A 16486-nucleotide genomic window follows, 5' to 3' on the forward strand; every position below is an offset into this window, starting at 1 on the left:
ACTGTGAAAACGATTTGCTATCTCTAAAGCAAAACCCCAAGATCCTTCTATCAAAACATTGTCATGTTAAAGTCCAGCAATACTGCAAAAACGACGAAATTTTATGTAGCCATCATGGGTCATGGAGATTCAGTGTTCTTGGGGGTTCCCTCTGTTTTAAAGTTGTCTTACTTTTTTATAAATACAGTTCACCTATTTTTATAGGTGAAGTCACAAGAAAAGGCAAGAAAAGGCAATGGGACTCAACTATAAAGGTTTTTAAGTAGTTTAGCCATGCCCTGGTTTTGAAAACAAGTGTATGGTAGAAATTACTGTGAAACAACAAAATGGCAACCAAAGGTTGGGTTCAATGATTTGAAATTTGGGAAAAGAGTGGGCCTCTCTCCTCAATTTTCTTATCATATTCACTGTAATTTAAATGGATGTTTCTACAATTTGGTGATGATCAAAAGCTAGACTACAAACTTTTCTTATAGATTCAAGGTTCATGAATAGTACTACAACAGCTAAAAATTTTTCGATTGTAATCATATTAGGAATAAATTAACAAAACTAGAAATGGTACAGTTTATATAAATAGAGTTATGTTATTATTTGGGTCGAAAATCACAGATAACGGGCCAACCCTTTCTTCTTGTTCTTTTTTGGATTCAAATTTTAAAATTCGATTTCCATAAAAAAGGTAACAAATGCTAATCTAATCTAATCTAATCTAATCTCCTTAATGACAAAGAGTGTACCATTTCGCATATAAATAAAGGGTCTTGAACATGTTGAAATTATACATGGTAAGGAAGGTAAGAATTTTTGTCATTAGTAAGAAAGAAAACTCGAATTTTATATATAAGAATGATTAAGATAAAAATTAATTTTTAATTTTATAACAAAGGAGTTACGTATGATAAAAGTAACTTCGACGGAAATAATCAAAATTTAATTAAATTTTCATAATAATTTTCTTTTATAAGAAGCAAGCTGTAATTGCAATAGTCAAATTCAACCTACAGAATCAGACTTTGTAAGATTCCAGGCAGAACTGAAGAGGGAAGCACGTTGCAAGAAGAGTCTCTAAAGACAAGTCAACGAGACAACTCAACATGCAATAAAACTGAAGACAGTTACATTTATAACATTTAAAATACAGTTTGATTTTTTACTATATTTTTTTTGAAAAATATATTCAGCTTCGCTGGCGCCTAATATTTGCTTTGGTTGGCCAGGGTTCACATGCTCTTGCACTTGTATCATTTGCTAAGGAAGGAAAAGAAAAAAAAAAAAAAGGAAAGCCAACAACCAAAAAGGAAAGAGAATTACAGAAGCTTAAGAAGAATCAAGAACCTTGTTGAAAACAGGCTCTTGCTTTCCTTAATTATAACTGTTGTTGTATTGGTGGCCTTTCTTTTCCAAACTTTTCTCATCTTTCTAGTAGATTCCTGGACACAGAGAAGAATAGTTAAAGCTGTAAAGCAGGAGCCCTTTTTTTTTTTTTTTTATCTCTGTTGGAAGTTTTTTGATCATCATCATGGATGTTTCTATGAAGAGAAGAACTCTGCTTAAGGTCATAGTTCTAGGTGACAGTGGGTAAGATTTAATTTTCCTTCTTTTTTTGTTCCCTTCTCCTTTTTTTGCAGGAAGTTAGCTTCTGTTCAAATGTTCACGACTCAAAGTTATGCTTGACTGGGTGTTTATCTCTCCGAATTTTTTTCTCTTCAACTTTCTTTTTTCTTTTTATTTCAGGGTGGGAAAGACTTCTTTGATGAATCAGTATCCTCTATTAGTAATAATTAAGCGATCAATTAGTACTGTCTGAATTGTATAGTTACTAACGGGTTTTGGAGGAAAGATTCTTCTGGTATGGATGCTTTTCATTTTACTTTGTTGGCTAAACGAACTGCAAGTTTCATTTTCTGCATTGGTATTTCCTTTTCTCTCTCAGATTGTAGTTGCTATGTACTCCTCTCTTTGCCACATAGGGAAATGATTTGATGGTCTGAATCTTCTGGTGGCAACAACAGATATAGAGTGGGGGTGCTTTGGTATATATTGGGGTGGAAATGTTTGAAGCAATGGTAGCTTGGTGAAGGAAGAGTCAGTGGTGGTGAGGGCTCATCACCCAAACCAGATGCCACCCATCTTGACTTTAATAAGCGGGTAGACCGTGATTATTTTGATAGTTGCTTTGGTTGAGTCATAACGAAGAGGTTCTAACTTGACAAGTACTATTATTAGCTACATAATTTAAAAGTTTAGCTGAAGTTGCTTTATGAATATCAGTTAATGATAGAACATGTTCTCTTTCAGATAGAATTCACTTTGACGAGAACCTTCGAGAATGCCAGGCTATCTACTAAAATTTTTTTGTGATGTAGGTTGAGGTAGGTAAATCCCACTGAGTTGGAATTTGGTAATGACATTATAGAAATACTAATGTGGTCAAGTGAACAAGGGGAGTAGGTAGGTATCCAGCAATGACAATTAAGGTGTAATTCTTATCTTGTTTTCTTCTTCACTCTTTCATCTTCTTTCCTGGAAAGGGTGGACAGCTGAAAATAAAAACTCTTGTTTCATCATTGCCGGTTTCTTCTTGGATTTCTCATGCTTCCGCATTGGTTAACTTATCTGAGACTGAATATTAACAATGAATCTTCATTTCAGTTAAGCAGTTAAGGATAGTGAATTGGTGATGGCAAATTTTAGTCCTGGGGGTTTATGACTTAATTCACTTTCTTTCCGCCTTTTTAACTGCTCCATGTCTTAAATCCTAAGCACATGTTGGCTGCATTTATAGACTACCAGTACAACTGCATAGGCTGTCCGGATTCTTAACTTGTCATCCAGATATGTTTACAACAAGTTCAATCAACAGTACAAAGCTACAATTGGCGCTGACTTTGTCACCAAAGAATTACAGGTCGATGACAAATTGGTCACTTTGCAAGTAGGTGATGAAAAACAAGGGCATTCTTGCGTTTTTAACTAAATGACCACTTGCCAAGTTTTTTTCGTACTTGTTTGATAATTTTACTATTCTGACAGATATGGGATACAGCAGGGCAGGAAAGGTTCCAGAGTCTAGGTTCTGCATTTTATAGAGGAGCAGATTGCTGTGTTCTCGTGTACGATGTAAATGTACTCAGGTCATTTGAAACACTAAACAATTGGCGAGAAGAGTTTCTGAAACAGGTTCAAGAAACACCTTTCTACTTAGCTTCATACTTCTTTCCCTCTCGTTTCCTGACCACTGAACAGATCATAAAATTTTGGTTTAAGTGTCTTGGTAAGTCTATTCTCCTATCCTTGCTGTGAGGCGCTGAGAGTAGACTCATCAAACTACTACTTAACAATTCAATTGTTAAGATTATTATTGACAGCAAACAATTGCCAGCATGTAGCTTATCAGATGCTTGCTACATGCGTAGCATGCTAAAATGGAATTAGATAAATTACAGCGGCAAGGGAGCCTGCCTTGTTCCAAGTTCTTGATGTTCCCTAGGCAAAATTGTTAAAGTAATCTTCAAGGAAGTATAATGATTCAAGCTACTATAGGAATTTGAATAATTTATAATTAAGTGAATGCTTTGACATTCTGCGATGCACAAGTCAAACAAATTACAGCATACTAAGTATGTTTTTCCTTTAGAGTTTCTTCAACGTTTATTTCATTAATCAACTTACTGAGTTATCTTGGAAACGTACGGAAAAACCATTTTATACTCAGAAGCAATTACACAGTCAGTCCAAACTTCTGTAACTCATGTTGCAATTCGTGTCTCTGCGTCTTGTTCATCTTTAATCTTCATTACCAGTAAAATTGAATCTTTTCTTTTTATCAATAATTTGGTTTTGACATATTTTGGGTATTCTAAACCAGGCAGATCCATCTGACCCTGAGACATTTCCTTTCATAGTAATTGGAAACAAGATTGACATAGATGGTGGAAATAGCCGAGAGGTACAGTATCCTTATTCACAATGTGTTGATGGCATGTATATATTATGGTCTATTGGTTAAAGCATACTTCTACACAGGTTTCTGAGAAGAAAGCTAGGGATTGGTGTGCCTCCAGGGGAAATATACCTTCTTTTGAGACTTCAGCAAAAGAGGATTACAATGTTGATGAAGCATTTTTATGTGTTGCAAAAACTGCACTAGCCAGTGAACATGAACATGACATGTAAGCAATAAGCATACCCCTGAAGCATTTATATCTTATAAGGTTACCGTTTTGATATTTGCCTATTTTAACTAGCAGAGTATACAGCTCAGAAGCTTCCATCTATAGCAAAGATCTTTGCTTTGCTGTAGATGTAGATCAGTGCATGGCTCATTTCCTGTTATGTTTTAAAGTCTTCTTTTGCTTTGCTTGTGATTTCTGAGAAGTTCTCTTGCTGTAGACACTACAACTGCTATATCTGTTGTCTTGTAAGCTGCTAGAATGACTTCCTTTTTCACCCTGGGGCTAACTGGTTCATTCATGCAGTTATTTCCAGGGTATTTCAGAAACTGCTTCAGAAGTTGAACAGAGAGGAGGCTGTGCTTGCTGAAGATGACCAATGATTGCATACACTTACTATTCACCTTATCCTGTTTCGTTGATTCTTTTAATTTTTTTTTTGTGGTTATTCTTTAGAGGTTTGGAATTAGGGAGAGGTGTTATGTTGATCTCATGTATATTAGAATTCATTCTTTGGTTGGTAAGAAGTATATTTTACTGCTTCCAAAGCAGCAGTCAATCGTCTATGAGCTACCACCAGAGAATGCAAGTGCATATAAACATTAACTTTGCATTTGTTTGCAGAATATGAAGCACAGTACTAATAATTTGTGCATGTCTTCCCAGAACATAATTTGCCCTTGCTTCCTCAGCTGAGTTTCCCTGTCCTTGTACTATAAAAACCATGGAAAAAAGTTCTTCCACAAGATTGGAACAGACTTGATCAAGGGATATCAATTGTTTATTAACTTATCTGAACATCAAACCCATTGTTAGGTTATATAAACTCATTGTCTGATCAACTGAAAATTTCAGACACTTGCGGGTTGAATTGGTTGACCGTGCCTTTCAGGATAACCATTTATCAAATGGGAGTGCCTTTCCAAAGCAACATAGTTCAACAGTAATGGCGGATTCTTCAAAATGGTTCTAATGTTAATTGCTTTTGGGTGAACTGAGTTGAACTTGTACTTTCAAGGGTAGTCACTACTTAAAAGGGTGATACTAAGAGAATTTGTGGCATACTACATATTGCGTTATGTTTACAAAGCAGTTAAACACAAGCCTCAACTGCGTTATGTTTAAATTTTCTTCCATCTTCTAATTTACTTTGTGCTAAAGACGAGAGGATGTGCTAAAGACGAGAGGATGGTGTTACACCCTTAACTATTGCCATAATCTTACAGAAAGAAATGGTTACAAGGTGTGAGTCATATAGACCAAAGTTTTTCTCCGGGACATCCTTAAACCCACGTTGAAGTATAAAAAGTATCTGATGCCGTGTAACGCCGACCCCAAAAAAATAGAAGAAAGTGAAAGCCGGCAAATTTTGCAGACCTCGAATTTCAAAATGGAAATTACAAGTATCAAGAACACAAACAAATCTATCCCCATCGTTTGATCCATTCCCAGATTGATCCCCAACCGGTCAACGGAACGACTCTTATACTTCTCCAACGGTCGTGATCTTTCGATCATTTTCACACACACAAAAAATCTCCAGCTAGTTGCGTACCAAACGCAGTAACTTCCACTACAAAAGAACCCACAATAAACGCAGGAAAAGTTGGTTTTTTCCCAATTGGGTTCTCAGCAATGGCTATTTCTTCGATTACAACGAACTGCCCTTCTCTTCTTCGCTTCTCAAACAATTCAAAACAGTCTTTTTCTTCACCCCAAATTTCAGTTTCTTTTCGGTTTTCACGATCCAGTCTCAGCTGTGGGAAACCCCTTTCCGTTCGAGCCACCACCGTTCCAGCGGCGCCAACATCGGAGGGGCTGGCGCCGGCTATTACGCTGACGGATGATGCGTTGAAGCACTTGAATAAGATGAGAGCAGAGCGTGACGAAGATTTGTGCTTGAGAATTGGGGTTAAACAAGGTGGGTGTTCGGGCATGTCTTATACAATGGATTTTGAGAAGAGAGCAAGCGCCAGACCCGATGATTCTATCATTGAATATAACGGATTCACAATCAGTAAGCTTTGGCATTTTTTTTTTCTTTCTTGCTTCGTTGTATTCGATGTTCTTTACTGCATTCTAATTTGATTAGGAAAATTGGTTCGATTAGTATTTATGTTGATTGTAAGATTTTGTTAGAGAAAAATTCATTTTTTCAGAAAGAAATCTAAAGAACACCGAATATATCATCAGAAGAACAATAGGACAAGCAGATTAGTTATGTAGTATAGTATTGTTTCAGAGCTTTTGTCAAGCAACAAAAGAAAACAAAAAGGCTCCAACTTTGATTAAATTAAGACCCTAAGTCCGAAAAAATTGGAAATTCAAACCAGGGAAGAATTATAGCATGAATAACTCCAAAATAACTTGATATACTTGGAATATATACAAATAATAGCAGTAAACGATGTGTGTTACAACATGAATTTTCAGGCACAAAGGTAAGGCCTAAGAATGTGTTTCAATGGGGTATTTGGACAATTTAAGGGAGGGTAGATTTTGGGTTCTCAAACACCAGGCTAGAATTGCATGTGAATTTACCAAGTTCATTCTTTTGAGTTGCAAAACAAGTTGGAGCTTAGACTTTACAGTTCGTTTAGAATACAATCCTTTTTCCAAATACACCATCTAAACATCACCTAAGTGTTTGGAGCTATATTACTTAGACTTGGGGGTGAGTGTTGGATATGGGTGTCTTCAGGTTTTTTTAAAGTTTTTCCATATAGTTGGAGGGTTGGACCTCTGTACCCATATCTGTAGAGTAGGTTTCAGACACAGATACTTCAAAGCAAGTGAAGAGTCAGAAGCAACATAGTTCGTGAGTAGAGCAACTGACTCCATCATGTATTTCTAATGATATTACAAGAGTGTATTATGCTTCACCTATGCAAATTAACGAAGAATCAAGTGGAGAAAATAATGTGCAGAGAGTTATTTATGTGGAGGAGAATATGTACGACAATTAAGCACAGAGAGTATTTATTATCAAAATTTGGTTCTAGCTTCCTTTTGTCTCTGATTGAAGCTGAGTCACCAGTATTATTGGATGAAGTAGTTTCTTAAGTAACTTGCAGAACATAGCAATAAAAGGCTGCTGGAAATTTAGGAAGAAAATAGAATAAAACATGAAGAGGAAGAGACCAAGGAGAAGGATATACAAAACCTTAACCATGGTGCTTTATTAAGGAGCAATATACAAATGTAAGAGAACAGCGCTTCACACTTTAATCTGAAATTAACTGAACACCCATTCTTTCTAAACTAAACACGTTTGTTTATAAGTATAACAGTTCTTCTGTCCTTACTAGCCCTTGACCTTTGATTCCACTTAACAACACTAATCTAAGAAATGGAAACTAAAATTAATAGAAAAACAGTGGACTAAGAGTCTAGGATTATGGTTTCATTCAACATTTCATTTGGACTAATATTTCTCTAAATACTTAAATCAATGGGTGGTGATGCAAGTCTAGAGTCCACATTTATGTACAAGGCTCCGTTGAGATATTGCACAATTACCTATCCTAATTGGATCTCTATATGTCTATATGAATCAATTAAGATAGGTTCTTTAGCATGTGTCCTAATTTGATTTCATGTGGCATTTAGGCGTATGTTTACCCTAATTGCTAATCAATTCACTCAATTTCTAAGTGAAATGAACATACACTACTCAAATCATGGTCTAATCTAAACTAACTTCATCAAGTCTCATTTAGATACTCACATCCATTCAATTGTTGATCAGGCAATTGAAGGGTATAAGCATAGATTTGAATAAGCATTACAATATCCATTAATATTAAGTAAAAGAGAAACATAATATCCAAACTACATGTTGAAATCTACCACAATCCTAGAAAATAAATTTAGCTGATACTATTTTCAACAAACAGCAACATCCCAAGCAAATAATTCATTTTTACAGCAAAAGAAATAGAGAGAAAGTCAAATCCAGTGAGAGAAACAGCTCCAGCTTCTTTCGAAAGCTCCTTTTCCTTGATTTCTCATCCTTTCCTCTTTTGCAAAAAGCTTCTTTTTTTCTCTGAAAAGCTGCTCTGCTCCAGCCCCTTTTTCCAGCTCTAAAAGTCATATATATACCCCTCCTTAAAAGCCCTAAGTTAAAAAATTGGGCTTGCAGAAAAATCAGAAACCTGTGCTGGCGCTGTGGCACCAAGCTCTGTGGTTTTATGCATAGTGCATTCCAGTGCCGCAGCCACAGCCACAGCCACTCAAGGCTGCGGTGCCAACTCCTCTGTGCTGTCCCTGCTGCAGTATAGCCACTCCTTATGCGATTTTGACCACGATCAGAACTGGGCGAAGTGACAGACATGAAAGTTGTGACCCTTCCTCTTAGCTTTCTAGTGGTTCAAGAATCACGTTGTTTGGACGTCTGTATCGCCAGTTATGCTTGAGATACCACAGCATGTTCGTGAGAGTCTGCACTTAGCCATCCTTGCATGGTTCATCATTCATTCAGCTTTATGCATTTGAGAACCTTCAAAAACAAAAGCTAAATCAGTGATGGCACAAATTAGGACTTTCAATCATGAAATCGAACTAAAATTACTTGAAACAAAAATGATTCAACACGTATTAAACTTAATTTTTTTTTTTGAAGAGCAACATGTATTAAACTTATTAATGAAAAACATGAAAACTACCTAAAATCAATTTAAAAACATAAAGACTTAGCTATTTTTAGGCTAAAAAATGTGCATGATAACTCTATATAATAGAGTTATCAAAGACATTAAAGAATAACAGGAGCCGTATGATATCACTTCATTGTGACTTTTGTTTGCAGGAATGTAGTATCTTTGCATAACATGAAGCATGCTTATATTCAGATATATTTGTGTTCTGTCTTCATGTAATATGAAGGATGCTTGTTTGTCAGATATTTTGGTAGTCTTCAATGAATATTCAGCTGCTTACCTTAGTTGGATTCTTGAAAAGTTAGCATTGTGTGTCCAATGCTTAGACCTTGGCTTAGCATGGACTGCCAAGATGCTAATAAAATCGGTTGCTAATAACTGAAATTGCTGTTATTTTTGGTGCACTTAAGCCACTTTCGCATTATGAAGTGGATAATGTAAGGGCAGTGATCAACACCTTTCCCACTTTGCCCTCACTTTCTCAGTACATTTGTTGTGAGACTGATGATCAATACCTTTAGCATGACAATGTCTTATAGAAATATGAGTGCTGATATTATCCTGTTACTGTGGTGTCTATGGATAATTTAGGCAATTTACATAAGGCTTGTGAGTACAAAATTAAATTCCCTTGCCCTATTGAATTGTTAGATTGACTAAAAATGCCCAGGACATTGTAAGTGATAGAATCTGATGCTTTGAGAACATGTTTGTTTCACTTTTCTTTGGCTGTGGATGTAAAAGTTGCATGGTTGTAAATGCTTAATTGACTTAATAGGCAAATTGGTTGCTCATCCCAGCTCTGCTTGTTCTTGCAGTCTGTGATCCGAAAAGCCTCCTCTTCCTTTTTGGGATGCAGTTGGACTACAGTGATGCTCTTATTGGTGGAGGTTTCTCTTTCAAGAACCCAAATGCTACCCAGACATGTGGTTGTGGTAAATCCTTTGCGGCAGAAATGTGAAATTACATGTACAAAGACAGTTGAATAGATAATAATAGTCATTTATTACATGTATTACATACAAATTGTATCTGTAGTCTTTCAAGTTCCAATGACAGATATTCCTACTACCTTTCATACCTTCTTTTTTCCTCTTTTAGAAAGAAGTTCCTTTCTTATAGAACTTCTTGGTTCTAGCTCAAGGGAAGCATAGAAGTCTTCCTTGAGGGATATCAAGGCAAGGTGCCATGTTTTATGCATGTTGAGTTTGAGATCAAGCTCAAAATGCATCGCTATGGAGGCTGTTAGTAATTGCGAAACCTCTGCCCCCGGTGGGGTGGTGAAGGACAGGGAATGGGGTTGGGGATGGGTGAAAATGCAGATCGAGGTTGTGTTGAGGATTGTCAAGGATCCCCAAGCAGGGACGGGGATGGTTAAATCTCCTATCCACGTCCTGTAAGCATATGGAAAGAGTGGATCCTTTCAACTGTAGTATGAAAGTCTGAAAGGTTGACATCTACTTGTTTGATGCACTTGAGTCAATTTACCGAGCTCAAAATTTATTGTTCAAGGTTAGCTCGAGTAAGATAATCAGACTTTCAGGTTATGTCTAAGTTGTCGACTTGATATGCACTTCCAAATCAAAAGCTATATAAATGTTGAGGTTACGTGAATTATATACTTGTAATGTGTGCATTATTTGCAAGATTTCTAAGATATATACTTCAAAATTAAACAAAGAAAAAAAATATAATTGTACAAAATGATCATCACCTCCTCCTTTTGTCATTTTTCCCTTTCTACTTACAACGGATTTTCATGTTTGTCTTGGACTAGACAATTTTTCACTACTATTTGGGATTTGTTCATTTTATGCTATGTTATTGAAAAAATGGCGAAAATAGCCCGCATTCGGGCCATCTTATTTCGGGAAGGCCGAACCTTATTCCAGAACAAACCATAACAAAACCCATAACCAAACACTCTAAAACCCCAAAATTAACCCTAAACATTTCCACTATATATTTCTCACAAACCCTACTTCAGTTTCTCTACCCAAAAACCCTAGCCTCCCACACCCCCTCTTCCCCCAAAAATGGCAGCAGCGGCCGTTCGCCCACTCGTCAATGTCCAAACCTTAGAAGGAGACATGGCCACCGACGCCGCCCCGACAGCCCCTCTCCCCGACGTCATGAAGGCGGCCATCCGCCCCGACGTCGTCAGCCACGTCCACGACAACATCTCTAAAAACAAACGTCAACCTTACGCCGTCTCCAAACGCGCCGGTCATCAAACCTCCGCCGAATCCTGGGGTACCGGCCGTGCAGTCTCACGTATCCCACGTGTACCTGGTGGTGGAACCCACAGAGCAGGCCAAGGTGCTTTCGGTAACATGTGTCGTGGTGGCCGCATGTTTGCTCCAACCAAGATCTGGCGCCGTTGGCACCGGAAAATCAACGTTAACCTAAAACGGTACGCTGTCGTTTCGGCGATTTCTGCTTCGGCTATTCCTTCTCTTGTGATGGCGCGTGGACACCGTATCGAGTCGGTTCCGGAGCTTCCTCTTGTGATTTCGGATTCCGCTGAGGGCGTCGAGAAGACTTCGGCTGCTATTAAGGTCTTGAAACAGATCGGGGCTTATGCGGACGTCGAGAAGGCGAAAGTTAGCCAGGCCATTCGTCCCGGAAAGGGCAAAATGAGGAATCGCCGGTATATTTCTAGAAAGGGCCCATTGATTGTGTACGGTACTGAGGGAGCTAAGCTGGTAAAGGCATTCCGGAACATTCCTGGTGTTGAAATTGCTAATGTGGAAAGGCTGAATTTGCTCAAGCTTGCTCCCGGTGGTCATCTGGGACGTTTCGTGATCTGGACTAAATCAGCTTTTGAGAAGCTTGATTCGATCTACGGGACTTTTGATAAGCCTTCTGAGAAGAAGAAGGGGTACGTGCTGCCCCGTCCCAAGATGGTTAATGCTGATTTGGCTAGGATTATTAACTCTGATGAGGTCCAATCGGTTGTGAAGCCAATTAAGAAGGACGTGAAGAGGGCGCCAATGAAGAAGAACCCTCTTAAGAATTTGAATGCTATGCTGAAGCTTAACCCATATGCTAAAACTGCTAGGAGAATGTCTCTATTGGCTGAGGCTCAACGAGTGAAGGCCAAGAAGGAGAAGCTCGACAAGAAAAGAAAACCCATCTCTAAGGTATTTGATTCTTTTCATTTTGTCGTCTCATTTATATTGCATTTAATACATTCATGTGCAAAAAGTTTTGTAGTTGTTTATGATTTGTGTTAAGTTTTTGTGGCCTAGCTCGCTTATCCAATTTGATTAATCATCTGCATCACTTGTGGATGTAACTGATCTGCTAGCTGCAATTGTAGTATTAAAATGTATGCTGTTCTTATTAATGAAGCATTCTTTTAATAATTTTTCCATTAAGATACCAATGTTGTCTCAGACATCAACACGAGTTAGATATTAGTTCATTCCACTTGCACTTTATTTCTTCAATTTCTTGCAGTTCGTATTGGTTCCATAGCTGTTGTAGCATGTATTGTTTTTTTATTTATTCTATGAACCCACATGTTTGGTTTGATGAAAATTTTATTTCCTTTCCCTAATTGATGCCGTGTCTGTTATACATTGCACTAAGTATTTTGATTAGTCCTAAAACTGCAAATGGAATTTAGAGTAGTTTGATGTTATAATTTTTATAGTTATAATATTTTGGTGTAGCTTACAACTCTTTTGCCATCAAATAGCCATTTTTTTAAATGATGAAATGCTTTTGAACTTGACTTTCTTTTGTGGAAAGATAGCCTTTGCTATGTATGTTGGCCCCAAAAGTTTGAAAGAGATGTTCTATACAAATGCATTTTATTATCTGAATGTGATGGATTATTTAGAATGTTATAGGCCCTTTAAACAAGATTGATCTTGCATTGGTTCCTGAATATTTTTAAACCTCTTATTGTTCTGAGTATTGGGTTGACCTTTTTCTTATTGTCTCCCTTGTTCCTTGGAACCTTTCAGGAGGAGGCAGTTGCAATCAAGTCAGCAGGAAAGGCATGGTACCAGACAATGATCTCTGATAGTGACTACACAGAGTTTGAGAACTTCTCTAAGTGGCTTGGTGTATCCCAGTAATTTAGTACTATTCCATTAGAAATTCTCTTGGACGAAATTTTGTTAATTGGTTTTGTTTTGGCGTTGAATTTTATATATTTGCTGTTTATGTTTTATGGATGAGTGGAGTGGAAGGCTTTACTTCCCTCTTTTTTGTCCATTTTTCTGGCTAGGTGGAACAATTTCTTTTACAAAGAGAACAAGTATTAAACATTTTAGAACTGCAGGTTCTTTTTTGGTACTGAAATGCTCTTTCTTGGTCTGCAGTGTGGACTTAATTACGCTACTACAAAGATTTAATTTATGGTTTCTTTGATTCAATTGTTATGACATTGGTGTTAGTAATCATGTTTTTTACGTAAAGGCATTAGCAATCTTTGAGTTTCTGTTTAGGAATTTGGGATCTTGATTTCTATGACGCCTCATTAGTGATGATAGTTGAACATGCGACTTCCCTTAGTTCGTTCCGGTTATATCTTGTAATCCTTTGTAACAGCTGCTCACACGATGCGAGGGCTATCTCACTCTCAGTTTCACAAGCTTGCGAAACCATTTTTTCTCTTTTGAGTATGAATATATTGCATTTGTTTGAGAGCAATTGATGTATTGCATTTTTTGAAACAATTATCATCAGTAGCAATTACAAAATGGATCATGTAAGCTATTTGGAACTGACCCAATGAGGAAGAGTGCAGTAAAAATGCAAGCAAACCGTACGTGTGCCTTGATTAATACTTTGAGCGATGAACTCTCTCAAGGTATTGAAGCCGCAACGCTTAATCTCGACTATGTAATGGTTGACATCATTGATGCTCTGGTTAATCCCTTGGTCGTAACCATCGGAGAGGAGAAGTCTTGCCGATACCGAAGGGCTTCCAAATGATACACAAATGACTGAACTTTCGGGTTTTGAGTCGAGTCCATTCCATTTTCCTCTACTCTTTCGTAGCTTCAAAATGATTTCAGCAGATTTTTCCCATCCAAAGGGCCGATTCCAGCTAAATTGTACTTGTCAAGAGCTTTTATAGCCTCAACTTCTAATACATCGAAGGTGTTAAACTAGTGCTCTTGGATTGGTCCCTTGTTCAAGAATTCCAATGTGCTCTTTGTATGCTTGGAACGGCATATCAAGTGAATTTGGAGATCTGAAAAAAGGAAGGTAAGTCACAACAGGAAAGCAGTGGCAACCCCGAGATGTTTCGTCAAAAATGAGGGATCATTCATATCATTGCTAATGATCTTGTCATAGCCTCTGAAGCAATGATAATAGATGTTCAAAATACTGGCAAGTTGGTTCCAAAGGAGCGAGGCTGGGATATGAAACACGCGCCACCACAGCCACCCAAGGAACAAGAGTGCAGTGAATAATGTAAGTGAACTTGGTGCCTTGATTAATACTTTCAGCAAGAAACTCTTTCAAGGTTTGAGAACCGCAACGCTTAATCTCCATGTAATGGTGGACATCATCGCTAAGTTGAAAGCAATGGTCGAAGCCATCTGAGAAAGAGGCGTAGGTTAAGCCTTGGAGAGGGAAAGTTTTGTTCATGCGTTGGGTGGTAGGGTGAGATGATTGCCATTGCTTATTAGTCTCTTAGAATTTAAGGGAAGGATTACTGTGGCCTTTAACAGGAAATGTTACTAATAGGATTTGGGTTTGATATTTTTTGGTGAAAACGAATCAAAAATTTGTTATTCGTAGATATATTTTGAAAAAAAAGATGATTTCAAACTACCATTGCTTATAGTAGGTGCTGTGTTGGGCCATGCCCTTAGCCTTCACGGGCAGTTAAATAACAGAGCTAAGCTCTCGAATAGCCCATACACGTCACCTGATAATTTTAGCAGGCTGGCTGTGCTGGAAAAGGCACGGCCCAGAAAAAAAAAAAACAAGTGTAGGAAGAAACAAGGAAGAGACACATGGCAAGAAATGAATTGGATGGTGAATTAATCAACGGTGGAAACTTAAGGTAAACCAACACACGGCTCACTGATGGACTGCAGCACCATCAGCACAACCTTGCACACCGGGTAGTGAGATAGAGCGAGTCCTTGTAGTCTGATACTCAAAAACCCTAATCCAGTAAAACACAAGCAGAAGTTTGATTGAGTTCTCCGATCATGGCCTTCTCTACTCGTCTCGTCTCCAAATCTCGTCAGGTATTTTTCCTTTATTCCAGATCTCCATCTAGGATTTCCTTAATTTCTCCTCTCTTTTTATTGTTAACCTTCATTTTATTCTCGGCTTCTCATTTAGGTCCTATTCAGATTCAGATTGTTTATTTTATTTATTCAGTTTATTCGCTTTTAGCTTACGTCCTTGACAGATCTGTGGAAACTTCATTGATGTATAGATTAATATGATTTAATTAAATATTTGTAATTTTATTTTCATTTTTGTCAAATGCCTATTAAGCTCGGGTATTTTGTCTAATATTTACTGAGAAATGTTGAAATAAAAAATATTTTTTCTTCCAGAAAAAAAGGCTTAGGTATAATGAGAAATATTAAGCCTGATAACTGCCACAACAGCGAAAATATTACTTGTAGAATTCCCATCTACATTGTTTTAAGTTTTTTTTTTCACTGTTATTTAATTTATTTTATTAACCTTGAAAATGTGATGTTTTATTTGTAACTGATGTTTGGCTGACATGTTGCCTTTTTTTTCTTTTTAATCTCTGGGTAATTTGTACAGCTATTTGGTAGTCAAGCTATTATGCGACAGGAGCATGCCATTCCAGTCCGTTTTTATGCCAAAGAGGCTGCTCCCGCTGCACTTAAGGGAGATCGTAAGTGCATATTGAGATGCTTGCTTTGCTTTGACATTAATTTGGAGTTTTTTGGTTTTTTACTACGCCCTTCTACTTTAGCTTGTAGTATGTATATAGAGCACTATCATTATTGCTCGTGTTTCTGTGGACCATATGTTTGTATGCTTCTTGCATATTTATAGATGTGATTTGATTTTCTATAAGCTTAGAGGTTTCGATGTTTTGATGCATATGTGGAAATGAAATGGGGCCAAATGTCTTTGTCATGTTTTGATGTTTTTATCATCTGTTGGTAGTAGATAATTGTTGATTGCTTAATGCTAACATGTGGAGTTTGGTTCTCATTAGTTCTTGATATTTTGTGTGGTTTACTTACAAATTTCCTGTTCTTTAATTAAAAAGAGATGTTGAAAGACATCTTTTTGGAGGTTAAGAAGAAATTTGAGACAGCATTGGGAATACTTAAGAAGGAGAAGATCACTATTGACCCAGATGACCCAGCTGCTGTATCTCAGTATGCAAAGGTTATGAAGACAGTTAGAGAGAAGTAAGTTTTGTCACTGTTTCGTTATTGACTTGTTCTACCATAGCTACGCTTTGGACATTTGCACATCTGTTTTTAGTAGTATAGATCAAATTGTGCTTGCTAGAACCTTGGAAAGGCAATAAGGTAGAAAAGGGGATTACTGGTGCTTCTTTGCCCCTGGCCCTGAATTTTTAGGCTACACTAGTGTTTTATTCCTGGCCTACAAGGAGCGGTCAATATCTGCACACCCCACTCCCTCCCCCCCCCCCAAAAACAAACACTACTACTA

The 16486-nt window shown here is 37.4% G+C and overlaps 4 protein-coding genes and 1 pseudogene across 4 annotated transcripts in view; 4 read left to right on the plus strand and 1 right to left on the minus strand.

Moving 5' to 3' along the window:
- LOC18611693 (ras-related protein Rab7) lies at positions 1161–4866 on the plus strand. The gene is made up of 7 exons (XM_007048082.2): positions 1161–1581; positions 1738–1764; positions 2839–2938; positions 3037–3183; positions 3872–3952; positions 4030–4175; positions 4482–4866. Exons 1-7 carry the CDS (start codon positions 1523–1525, stop codon positions 4543–4545), a joined length of 624 nt encoding a protein of 207 aa, XP_007048144.2. The 5' UTR covers positions 1161–1522; the 3' UTR covers positions 4546–4866.
- Positions 5507–9918, plus strand: LOC18611694 (iron-sulfur assembly protein IscA, chloroplastic). The gene is made up of 2 exons (XM_007048083.2): positions 5507–6192; positions 9652–9918. The coding sequence occupies exons 1-2, from the start codon at positions 5811–5813 to the stop codon at positions 9792–9794; spliced, it is 525 nt and encodes a 174-aa protein (XP_007048145.1). The 5' UTR covers positions 5507–5810; the 3' UTR covers positions 9795–9918.
- LOC18611695 (60S ribosomal protein L4) lies at positions 10815–13221 on the plus strand. The gene is made up of 2 exons (XM_007048084.2): positions 10815–11976; positions 12808–13221. The coding sequence occupies exons 1-2, from the start codon at positions 10870–10872 to the stop codon at positions 12919–12921; spliced, it is 1221 nt and encodes a 406-aa protein (XP_007048146.2). The 5' UTR covers positions 10815–10869; the 3' UTR covers positions 12922–13221.
- Positions 13562–14955, minus strand: LOC18611696 (annotated as a pseudogene).
- LOC18611697 (probable ATP synthase 24 kDa subunit, mitochondrial) overlaps positions 14939–16486 on the plus strand; it is a 4493-nt gene continuing 2945 nt past the window's right edge. The window contains exons 1-3 of the mRNA XM_007048087.2: positions 14939–15057; positions 15596–15689; positions 16074–16218. Of these exons, the coding sequence (XP_007048149.1) occupies positions 15019–15057; positions 15596–15689; positions 16074–16218 (278 nt within the window). The 5' untranslated portion in view covers positions 14939–15018. The remainder of the gene's footprint in view (positions 15058–15595; positions 15690–16073; positions 16219–16486) is intronic.

Source organism: Theobroma cacao, chromosome 1 (assembly GCF_000208745.1).
Source record: "Theobroma cacao cultivar B97-61/B2 chromosome 1, Criollo_cocoa_genome_V2, whole genome shotgun sequence".
NCBI lineage: Eukaryota > Viridiplantae > Streptophyta > Magnoliopsida > Malvales > Malvaceae > Theobroma > Theobroma cacao.

Coding starts and splice junctions, on each gene's coding strand:
- LOC18611693 (XM_007048082.2), top strand. CDS start 1,523: ATGGATGTTTCTATGAAGAGAAGAACTCTGCTTAAGGTCATAGTTCTA. Junction 1,765..2,838: donor AAGACTTCTTTGATGAATCA/GTATCCTCTATT, acceptor CTTGTCATCCAG/ATATGTTTACAACAAGTTCA. Junction 2,939..3,036: donor ACAAATTGGTCACTTTGCAA/GTAGGTGATGAA, acceptor CTATTCTGACAG/ATATGGGATACAGCAGGGCA.
- LOC18611695 (XM_007048084.2), top strand. CDS start 10,870: ATGGCAGCAGCGGCCGTTCGCCCACTCGTCAATGTCCAAACCTTAGAA. Junction 11,977..12,807: donor AAAGAAAACCCATCTCTAAG/GTATTTGATTCT, acceptor GGAACCTTTCAG/GAGGAGGCAGTTGCAATCAA.
- LOC18611694 (XM_007048083.2), top strand. CDS start 5,811: ATGGCTATTTCTTCGATTACAACGAACTGCCCTTCTCTTCTTCGCTTC. Junction 6,193..9,651: donor ATATAACGGATTCACAATCA/GTAAGCTTTGGC, acceptor TTGTTCTTGCAG/TCTGTGATCCGAAAAGCCTC.